Source organism: Labeo rohita, chromosome 22, assembly GCF_022985175.1.
Source record: "Labeo rohita strain BAU-BD-2019 chromosome 22, IGBB_LRoh.1.0, whole genome shotgun sequence".
In the NCBI taxonomy this organism is placed as follows: Eukaryota; Metazoa; Chordata; class Actinopteri; order Cypriniformes; family Cyprinidae; genus Labeo; species Labeo rohita.
Genome location: NC_066890.1, coordinates 32,021,994 through 32,034,353, shown reverse-complemented (window position 1 = coordinate 32,034,353; position 12,360 = coordinate 32,021,994). Strand labels below are relative to the sequence as shown.

The following is a 12,360-nucleotide window of genomic DNA, read 5'->3' as shown; positions in this document are numbered from 1 at the left end:
TGAGGTTTATTTTTAATCTTGAATTAGTTTTTTTTTTATATATTTAATATTTTTTCCCCTTATTTTACTAGACTTCACTGAACTAAAAGTTTGAGATTTGTGCTAAAACTGCAGTTTTCAAAAACAATAGACAACAGTGATCTATGAAATAAAATAAACAATAAAAAGTAAACAATTAACATTAACAAACAAAAAAAACAAACATTTTTACTGAGGATCATTTCTAACATTTTAAAATGTGTTTGTTTTTATGGAAAAACAAAAATACGGTTTGAGAAAAAATGTCAGTAAAGGTTTAAAACGAAAATTAAACAAAATCCAAAAACAATAGAAGGAAAAAAAAGAAAAAGAAACAACAATCTGCCAGTTTTCAAAAACAATGAATAAAAAATAAATAAATAAAAAACAACATAAAATAAAATAAACAACAAAAAAAATAAACATTCAGTAAACAAAATAAATATTCTTTAATGTTTTACCTTCTTGTGCTATTTTAAAAGGTGTTATCGTTGTTTTTACTAGAAAAACAAGACAAAAATACTGATTGAGAACATTTTTTACAGTGGAGGGTAAGGGCTTGTAGTTTTCTAAGCGGCCTTTAAAAACTTTCTGGGCCTTTTGATTTGATATTTTAACATATGAGCTTCCTATAATGGGCTAATGTATGAGGGCTATCCTAAACAAGAACATTTAGTTAGTGTGCAACAATAAAACTTCATTTTATTTTATTTTATCCACCTTATTTTCCCGTAAGAGTAGGCATTTGCAAATTTCATGGCTTCCGGTTTGTGTCTAGCTATTTTTAGCTTTACAAAACAGCTTGTTTTGCTGCTTGATATTGCAAATTGGTGTGTCTTAACAAATTATTTGAACGTGTTTTCTTAATTATGAACGCACTTGTTTGTAGTGCAAACAGTTTTACCGTTTACTGCGCATTGTTATTCTTCTCGTGATTTCGTTACAGCGGCTAATAAACCGGAAGTCACGCACATTGACAGAAAACGGCTTGCGTGTTGAAAAATAAGGTGGATAAGAAGTTCACAAATCACACACTTCGTCTTTAAATTACGTTAAACTTTCTTTTCTCATCATCATCTCTATGCAAGTTCAACGTAATCAGTCATAACACGGATCTGATCGTCTGTTTAGTCCATAAGGAGATGTTTGAGATTAATATTGTGATGTGTTTATGATACACTTTCTTTTTGTTACATGCAAAAGTTTGAATATGAAAATTATTCTATTTATAATATCCTGTTAACCTGGTTTCACCGAACTTTTATCAAACAGTGGCTCTTGTTTAGTCAAGGTTAATGTGTTCCTCTATTGCGTGTTTTGCCGACTTGTTTGAGTTTATATACATTTGTTATGCTTGATCATAATTATCTGTCAAGGAGAAGGATGTGATGATAGAACTGTTACTTTCCATTGGAAGAATAACATTTTTTTTTTTTTTTTTACTGTAGTGTCCTCAGATTGTTTAAAACATAAGCAATGTTTTACAGATGAACCAGTGAGCAAATAAAGAAATACTATACTACTCAGTAAGATTTATAATAGCTTGGGTCTACCAGTTCTTTATAAAACACCTTTAAAAAAATTACAGAAATTATTATTATTGTAATTACTATTTTTGGCATTTTAATTAGAATTTTGCCCTAATCACTTTTCCTTTTTTTGTTTCATGAAATTGTAATTTGTATTAATATAAAACAACACACACACACACACACACATATAGCCTTTTGTTTTATAAATAGTCTTTTTATTTTGACATTTTAATCTCATTTTGCCTTAATCACATTTGCTGTTTTTTTCATGTTATTATATTTTATTTTATAAATGTATAAAAGTTTATTACATTCACTGCAATAAATGTAATTTTTAGAAGTGGGTGATATAATTAGTGTTAATATGTATTATTATTATTATTTATTTATTTTTGTTTAGTTATTTTTCTTATTTTTGTATTTTTGTTTAATTTTATTACAATTTATTTTATGAATTATAAGTTACATTCAATTTACTACAATGAACTTTTTTATTAATGTAATGAACTGAATGGTTGAGTAATAAAGTTGTATTATATAAAATAATGTAACAGAAATATTAAGTAGACTAATAATAGTTTGGCTCTACCGCTTCTTCATAATATATTTTATATCACAGAGATTAGAGTTTTATTTTGATATTTTAAATAGAATTTTGGCTTAATCACTTTTGCTTTTTTTTGTTGTGTTTTGTTTTGTTTGTTTTTGGGTTAATTATTTTTGTTGTATTTTTTTGTTTCATGTTATTATTTTTTATTTTATATTACAGAGATTAGAGTTTTATTTTGACATTTTAATCAGAATTTCGGCTTGATCACATTTGCTGTTTGTTTTTTTTGTTTTTGTTTTTTGCTTAATTATTTTTGTTGTAATTTTTGTTTTGTGTTATTATTTTTTATTTTATCTCACAGAGATTAGAATTTTATTTTGATATTTTAAATAGAATTTTGGCTTAATCACTTTTGTTTTTTTTTGTTGTGTTTTGTTTTGTTTGTTTTTGGGTTAATTATTTTTGTTGTATTTTTTTGTTTCATGTTATTATTTTTTATTTTTATATTACAGAGATTAGAATTTTATTTTGAGTTTTATTTTGACATTTTAATCAGACATTTTAATTTCGGCTTGATCACATTTGCTGTTTTTTTTTTTTGTTTTTTTTTTTGCTTAATTATTTTTGTTGTAATTTTTGTTTTTGTGTTATTATTTTTTATTTTATCTCACAGAGATTAGAATTTTATTTTGATATTTTAAATAGAATTTTGGCTTAATCACTTTTGCTTTTTTTTGTTGTGTTTTGTTTTGTTTGTTTTTGGGTTAATTATTTTTGTTGTATTTTTTTGTTTCATGTTATTATTTTTTATTTTATATTACAGAGATTAGAGTTTTATTTTGACATTTTAATCAGAATTTCGGCTTGATCACATTTGCTGTTTGTTTTTTTTGTTTTTGTTTTTTGCTTAATTATTTTTGTTGTAATTTTTGTTTTGTGTTATTATTTTTTATTTTATCTCACAGAGATTAGAGTTTTATTTTGATATTTTAAATAGAATTTTGGCTTAATAACTTTTGCCTTTTTTTGTTTTGTTTTGTTTGTTTTTGGGTTAATTATTTTTGTTGTATTTTTTTGTTTCATGTTATTATTTTTTTATTTTATATTACAGAGATTGGAGTTTTATTTTGACATTTTAATCAGAATTTTGCCTTAATCACATTTGCTGTTTGTTTCTGTTTTTTTTTTTGTTTTGTTTTGTTTTGTTTTTTTGCTTAATTATTTTTGTTGTATTTTTTGTTTCGTGTTATTATTTTTTATTTTATATCACAGAGATTAGAATTTTATTTTGATATTTTAAATAGAATTTTGGCTTAATCACTTTTGCTTTTTTTTTTTGCTTTATTTTTTTTTGTTTTTGGGTTAATTATTTTTGTTGTTTTTTTGTTTCATGTTATTATTTTTTAGTTTATATTACAGAGATTGGAGTTTTATTTTGACATTTTAATCAGAATTTTGACTTGATCACATTTGCTGTTTGTTTGCTTTTTTTGTTTTTTTGCTTAATTATTTTTGTTGTATTTTTTGCTTCAAATTATTATTATTTTTATTTTATATCACAGAGATTGGAGTTTTATTTTGATATTTTAATCAGAATTTTGGCTTAATCTCATTTGCTGTTTTTTTTTTATTTTAGTTAATTATTTTTGTCATATTTTTTGTTTCATGTTATTATTTTTATTTCATCTCACAGAGATTAAAGTTTTATTTTGATATTTTAATCAGAATTTTGTCTTAATCTCATTTGCTGTTTTTTTTTTTTTTTTTTTTTTTTTGGTTAATTATATTTTATGTATTTTTTGGTTCATGTTATTATTTTTTATTTTATATCACAGAGATTAAAGTTTTATTTTTAATCAGAATTTTACCTTAATCACATTTGCTGTTTTTTTTTTTTGCTTAATTATTTTAGTTCTGTTTTTTGTTTCAAATTATTATTTTTTATTTTATATCAGAAATTAGAGTATTATTTTGATTTTAATCAGAATTTTGCCTTAACCACATTTAACACATTTGCTTTTTTTAATTTTTTTTTTGTTAGATTTTATTTTATACATTTATAAAATGTCATTAAATGTCCTACAATAAATGTTGTGATATTAGAAGTGGGCAAAATAATTTGTAATGTAATGTAATTATGTATTATAAATTCAGTTCAATTCACTAAGATGAACATGTTTTATTAAAATTAATGAATTTAACGATAGATCAATAAAGTTGTATTCATATAAAATAATGTAACAGAAATATATAGTAGACTAATAACAGTTTACCTCTACCACTTCTTCAAAAAAGACTTTATATTTATAAAAAAATAAATAGAAATAAGCCTTTAAAGTAAATAGATATTTATAAGAAAAGCTCTATCACAGAAAGAGTTTTATTTTGACATTGTAATCAGAATTTTGTTTACATAAAGTGCATTTTCGCTCTTTTTTGCATTTTGTCTAATGTTATTATATTTAGTTTAAAAAATATATAAATTAAATTAAATCCACTACAACAAAAAGATGTCTTAAACGTGATATTACGTAAAATTAATACGTCATAAATTAATCGTATATATATATATATACACACACACACACACCTGAATACTGAGGACCAGTAGCAAACCTACAGCAGGTGCTCGTCACCTGAAGCGCTGCTGACTCACGTGTTTGAAGCGGTGGGCGTGGCTCTTTCCAGCGGCGGTGATGACGTCGCCTGCGCCATGTGAATGCGGCGCGAGCGCTGATGAGGTTTGCGGATGTTTGTGCGTGTCGCTCAGCTGACAGACTCACAGCAAGTAAGTTGATTTTTACCCTCTCAGGAAACTCACAACAAACCCCAAAACGAGAGCAAACGTCCGCGTTGACACGACACGCGCGTTCGGGTGTGTTTGATATCTGGCGAGGTCGTGTTTAAAAGCCTTAGAGGCTCGTAAGCGCTTATTTCAAAGTTAAAGTGGCAGAAAATGAGCTAATTGTTGATTAGCACTGGCTAGCTGGCTAACAGACTAGCTTGAGTTTAGTTAGGCTGACAGCACATGTTGTGTGTAACGTTTTAACTAGCTGTTACGATGAGGTTTGTGTGTCATGTGTGTTATGAAAAACCATGTTTAGTTACGGAACGGTAACGTTTTCTGTTGTTGAAGGCGTTTCCTGTCTGTTACTTTGAATCCCTGTGTGGTCAGCTGACAGTTTTTGCAGCGTTTTCGCACTTATTTATATATAAGTTGCTTGTAAATAGCTGGTCATAACAGCTAAGCAAACTAGGCTCGTGTTGTTATACTGTTTGCTAACTGTAGCTGTGTTTATGACGCTGTATTTCATTATACAAAAGCCACATATGTGACCCTGGACCACAAAACCAGTCCTAAGTGTCAGTTTTTCAAAACTGAGCTTTATACATCATCTGAAAGCTGAATAAATAGCTTTTCATTGATGTATGGTTTGTTAGGATAGAATAATATTTGGCTGAGATACAACTATTTCAGTATATGGAATCTGAGGGTGCAAAAAAAAATCAAAATATTGAGAAAATCGCCTTTAAAGTTGTCCATAAGAAGTTCTTTGCAATGCATATTACTAATCAAAAATTAAGTTTTCATATATTTGCAGTAGGAAATTTACAAAGTATCTTCATGGAACATGATCTTCATTTAATTTCCTAATGATTTTTGACATGAAAGAAAAATCAATAATTTTGACCCATACGATGTATTTTTGGCTATTGCTACAAATAAACCCCAGCGACTTATGACTGGTTTTGTGGTCCAGGGTCACATATACAATGTCTTAAAAACTGTCAGATGATGTTTCTTTCAGATAAGGACATACAGTTTTGTGATTTACATAGTGGAAAGTCGCACTAGTTTGTTTGGCTAATGTTTGAAAGGGCTCAGGAGGGTAAAACAAACATGTTAGTTTGTTTAAAATGTTTCAGTGTGCTAGCCGTGAACAACTCACCTGTGTTCTTCAACGTTAAAGTTGTCACTTCCTTAAAGCTTGAGAATAATGGGAGATCTGTCCAGTAGTAACTTGTGTATAATTATTGAAATTGGTTTAATGTTGCCACAACAATGGATAATTGCAAATGCATCATTGGTGGTTGACAGGCTGTTATAGAGCTGTTAGTTCCTGTTCTGGTTTATTTAGCCAATTATTGGTAAACGGCCAATATTATAGGTTTATAATTCTTATTATTATTTAAGTAAAAAAAAGTAATACACTTAAAGCTATTTAGTCATTTAACTTACAATTATGGTTTTCTATAATTCAGTTAAATACCAGTTTATTTTTTTAAAATACCATTTTGTGTTTTGTTTTATATTTTTAAATAACTAAAATAATAATAAATAAATATGTAAACATTTTAGAGACTATAATTAGTGTGAATTAGTAGGGTAGTGATAAATTAGTATGAATAACTGTAATAAAAATAATTTGTTTTTGTTATATATTGGGCATATATTTATTTTATGTTATATAGTATTAAAAAAGGATGGAATAAAGCTATGTTTTTATTGTGAATAGAAGAAGCATTTTATATATTTATACCAGAGAAAAACATGCTATTGCTGAAAGGCGAAACCCGTATTCAGTCAATCAATAAATCAATTAAATAATAAATAAATAAAATGATAATAATATTAACATTTTTTAAAATCAATAATAATGTTTGTACTATTTAGAGAGCAATATATTCAAGTAAATTCTAAAATAAATGCTGAAAATAATTATATATATTTATAATTATTTTTAGATTTTATTTTAGTATATGTATAATGATGTAATATGATTTTATAATAACTGTTATATAAGACCAATATAAGACCTGTTTTTCTTTCTTTTTTTATTATGAATAGATGTATTTTATACCAGAGATAAACATGGTGTAGTTTCAGTTTTGAAAAATGTGAAACTCAAAACATTTATTCAGTCCAAAGAAATATTAATAATATGTTATGTTAATGTGATATCAATATTAATATTCATGTTAATGTAATTTAGGCTGCAATTCCCAAATAATTTCTAAAATAATTTATATAAAAATATATTTAAAATTATACATAATATAGTATATATAAAAATATAATTTTTGTTTGTATTGTATTATTTTTATTTTTGCTTTTTTTTTGGTATTTCTGTTCAATTAAAAGAAGATAATTAATATGTATTATTTATTCTTGTTGCTCTTTTTTTATTTGTATTTGTTCAGTTTTATTGTATGTTATTGTGTGAGAATAAAATATATATCAAATAATATATTATACATATTATTTGAATTTAAGCATCTAAATGTACTACTTTACTATAGGTAATGATATAAAACTTAGGTTAAAATGTGTAGTATTTATGATCCATATAATTAAATTGTAACACTTTACAATAAGGTTCCATTAGTTAATGTATTAACTGACATGAACAAACAATGAACAATACATTTATTACAGTATTTATTAATTTTTGTTAATGTTAGTTACTAAAAATAGGTGTTGATTGTTCATGTTATTTCACAGTGCATTAACTAATGTTAATGTTCATTCTTAGTTCATGTTAACTAAGGTAGTTAACCAATGTTAACTAATGAACCTTATTGTACAGTGTTACCAGTTAAATATATAATGTAATGTAATATACAACATTCAGCCTCGTACCTTATTGCCTAATTATATAGTTCCCCTGATGTGTTCCAATTACTCTTCTGTTCCTTTTTTTGCTGGGTGATTTCATTAGGTAGATTTTCTCGTATTACATCATGGCTGGCCCTGAACGAGATCTCACACAGAGAGACAAATAACCGTTGCACACATTAGATTGGACTGTTTTGAACTTTAAACACTGTGTTGAGTGGCAGGAAAGCCTCGGCTCTTTCTCAGCGGTTCAGTGTGGATGGTGTCATGTGGTTTATGCCATGTAGTAACAGCATGTACTAATACAGTGTCTGTTTAGTGTTTATTGTTTTTAAATTATGGGTGTGGGCACCACAGAAAGAGTAGAGGATAAACTGTTGTTTCCAAAGCCTGTTTCTCCTGCTGTGGCCTGCAGTGTGTGAGAGTGTGTGTGTGTGTGTGTGTGTGTGTGAGAGAGAGAGAAAGAGAGAGAGAGTAATGTGGCTAATGCACACCCATAATAAGTAAACTGCACCAGTTTTATCTGTGGTTGAACATCTGAGACAGAGGCTCAGACTTTGTTTAACCCTCCCTGCTACTTGGTGGTGTTTACTACTGATCACAACAGCTAAAAGATTCCTTTTAGTTGTAGTGATCAGTAGTAAACACCAATTAACATGATGTGAATTGCATTGTAGAGTTTATTTATTTATTTTACTATAATATTTTAATTACTATTTGTAATTTATAATTTTATTTATAATTTAATGACTACAGCAACATGATACAATTTTTTAATTCAAATTTATTTTTATGAGTATGTCAATTAAAAGCTGTATGAAAACTGTGTATTAGTGCTACTTTGGTATTAAGGAAATACCATAAAAGAAAAAAAAAAAAAAAAAAAAAAAAAAAAAAAAAAAAAAAATATATATATATATATATATATATATCTTCTTCGCTGGGGTATATTTGTAGCAATAGCCAAAAATACATTGTATGGGTCAAAATGATTGATTTTTCTTGTATGCCAAAAATCATTAGGAAATTAAGTAAAGATCATGTTCCATGAAGATACTTTGTAAAAAATTTTTTACTGTAAATATATCAAAACTTAATTTTTGATTAGTAATATGCATATGCAAAGAAGTTAATTTGGAGCTCAATTTTGAAAAAAAAAAAAATATATATATATATATATATATATATATTTGTTTTTTGAGTGCATTTATAGTTTTATAGTTTATAGTTAAATTAAATGAAATTTAAAAACTGAATAAAAATGTTTAAGATTTTATAGATGTCCTATATTATTACAATTTTTTAGTTAACATTTTGTATTTTTTCCAACTATTTTTTTTACATTTATTTTTAAACTTTCATTTACTTATTTATTTATTTATTTGTAATGCGCAAAAAATAGTGAAATTAGAAAAATGCTAAATAAGAAAATATTTTCCCATTTACATATTTATTTACTTATACTTTATTTATTTTGCATTTTTTCCTAATTTCACTGTTTTTGCTTGTTACAAATAAATAAATGAATAAAAGTTAGAATAAAAATTTAAAAATAAATACAAAAATTATACATGAAGAAGAAAGGTAATAAAAAAGAAAACAGAATTAAATTTTATTACAAATGAATTGAAATTCATTTCTTTTATCAAATAATTCATTCTTTTATTTATTTTCCTATCTATTTATTTATTTAGCCGTTTTCTAATTTCACTATTTTTGCTCATTACAAATAAATAAAGAAATAATATACAAAAAATAATAAAGAAGAAAGGTAATAAAAAAGAAAACAGAATTAAATTTTATTGCAAATGAATTGACATGAGTATTTGTTTAATCAAATAATGTGTATTTTTATTTATTTTTCTATTTATGTTTGTGTTTATTTCGCATTTTTCTAATTTCACTATTTTTGCTCATTACAAATTAAATAAATAAAAGGTAAAAAGGATAAAAAATAAATGTAAAAATAAATTAAAAAAATAATAAAGAAAAAAGGTAATAAAAAATTAATTCAGAAATAAAATTTATTATAAATGAAATGAATATTTGTTTTATTCAATCATTTATTTATTTATTTAAAAATGTAATTTGTATTAAAATCAAGTTGTACATTTTTAAACCATTTATATTTTATGAAACAATTACAATTAAAACTACATATTAATTATACATTTTAAAGTAAATTTTAAAATGCATACATTTTATAACACTTTTTAAATATTTATTTATTTATAATTCATAATTTAATAATTGAATAAATTATTTGTGCTTTATTTATTTATTTATTTATTTATTTATTTTTTTAACCGAACTGTATCTTTGCCAGACTACACTATAATTCTTTAATGGACATCCTAAGCGAATAGTAATCTTTATAGTTCCTTAACTGGCTAATTCTAAAATAATGAGCATGAGTTTTTAATTGCTTCGAGTTTGTGTCTTCTTGGCGTTTCTGCTGTCTAATTCAATTTCAGTGACTAACTGGTTCTCTTTAGCGAGTAGCTAAGTGCATTCTCTATTTATGTCCAGCAAGGAACTACTACATAATGAAAATGAAGGGCACAAAGAGACCTTCTGTTAGCGTTCAGTTTTATCCTGTGCGTTTTTCAATGACTGTAATTGACAGAGAGTGACTGCCACATGACTGTTGTGTGTGTGAATGTGAAGACCTTTTCACCCACAGTGACCCACTGATATGAACTCAAGGAACCCACTGTTACTGCAGTTGCTTTATTGGCTGGACGCTTATTTGAGATCATCAACACCATTGTTGTTATCTGACCATCACGTTTGATAGTTGTGTAATAGTGTGTGAATTTTTTTTTTAACTTGTGGAAACTAGCTGCATACTAGGTGTGAACCTCAGTGGTGGTTTAGTTCAGTCTTTGCTTTGAGCTGCTTCAGGCTGTGAAGATGCACTCAGATAGATGACACCTCGATAAACATGAGCTCGTTTGTTAAATCAGCAATAATGTGTGAAATTCTAGATGGTTGATATCATTTTCAGATGACGCTGCTGTAGCTCTTTGAAAGTGGCTGGTGCTTTAGTGCTGATTGATTGTTTGATGGCTTTTTTTTTTTATTCAGCTTTTGCCTGTCTGAAAATGATTTAGTATCCAAAGCTAAGTTGATGTGACATTTCAAAATGTGCCCTTTTTAATTTGTACTACATTTCCCACATCATATTGTGCACAGCTGTGTTTAGTGTTCCAAAGAAATTATATTTTCATAATATATTTTGAAATATAATAACTTCATTTGCTTCTGAAGTGACTTGTGATGATGTCATCAAGGCCTTATGGGTGGTGAAAAATGTATAATAATAATAATAATAATAATAATAATAGACGATAATAATATTAGTGTTTATTTTATTTAATATTATTTATTTATGCTTTTTTATTTAGATAGTTAGTTATAATTAATATAAAGCTGGCAAAATAGCCTTACTGAAATTTTATATATAAATATAATATATATCAATATAATAATATAAAAAATAATTAGTAAGTTAAAAAAAGTTTAAAATAAAATGTGTGTGTGTATATATATATATATATATATATATATATATATATATATATATATATATATATATATATATATATATATATAATGTAAAGTAAAATAAAATTAATAATTTAATAATTTGAATAATTGGTAATTATTTATAGTTAATACAAAGCTGGCAAAATAGCCATACTGAAATTGAAATATATAAATATAAAATGGACAACAATAACATTTTTTAAAATAAGTAAATAAATTAATACTAAAATAAATTAATAATACTTATAATGCTTTTATTTATTTATTTATCTATTGTTTTTTTAAATTAATAATTTAACAATTGTAATAATTTATCAATTTTATCATTTTTTTTAGTTAATACAAAGCTGGCAAAATATTAAAATTATAATGTTATAACTATAATAGACTGCAATAACATTTTAAAGTAAATTAAAAAATGCATACATTTTATAACACTTTTTTATATTTATTTATTTATTTATAATTAATAATTTAATTAATTATTTATGGTTTATTTGTTTTATAATTAATTTAGAATTATTTATAATTACTACAAAACTGGCAAAATAGCCATACTGAAGTTATAATAAATGTTCAGTTCAGTTCAATTCAATACAGTTTCGTACACCTGTGTGTTATATATGTTACATATATACAATGTTACATATACAACAATATAAGAAATAAAAATAATAAGAGTGTTATATATGTTACATATACGAATCTGCCACTATGGTTTATTTATAATCTTAAAATGGCAAATTCAAGTTTAAGGTGCAAGGAAGTCCAATGCAGAGAAAACCATCCAGTCATTGAGTGGTTTACATAGCGGAAGTTAAAGTGTATTTTGTAATCCAGCATACACCCAGTGTAACAGGTCTGTCTTGTTGGTAGGGTTGCAGCAGCAGTGGGCCGAGCGGGCAGACTGTCCCAGGCTATCATGGATGACAGCTCCTCTCTGGGCAGAGTGAGCGGCTCCACTGAATCTGTGTCAACCGTCACCAGTGAGGAGTTTGTGTTTGTGCCGCCCACCGCTGGGGGCTCCCCCTCCAGCTCAGAGGGAAGGCCCAGGCTCAAGGTGTCTCTTTCTACAACCTCCTAAGCATCCTTTA

The 12,360-nt window shown here is 26.0% G+C and overlaps 1 protein-coding gene across 2 annotated transcripts in view; it reads left to right on the top strand.

Moving 5' to 3' along the window:
* Positions 1–4,755: 4,755 nt before the first annotated feature.
* The window catches only part of rabgap1l (RAB GTPase activating protein 1-like), a 118,465-nt gene continuing 110,860 nt past the window's right edge, over positions 4,756–12,360 (top strand). For both annotated transcript variants that reach the window (XM_051094142.1, XM_051094143.1), the window contains exons 1-2: positions 4,756–4,888; positions 12,143–12,326. In XM_051094142.1, the coding sequence (XP_050950099.1) occupies positions 12,189–12,326 (138 nt within the window). In that variant the 5' untranslated portion in view covers positions 4,756–4,888; positions 12,143–12,188. The remainder of the gene's footprint in view (positions 4,889–12,142; positions 12,327–12,360) is intronic.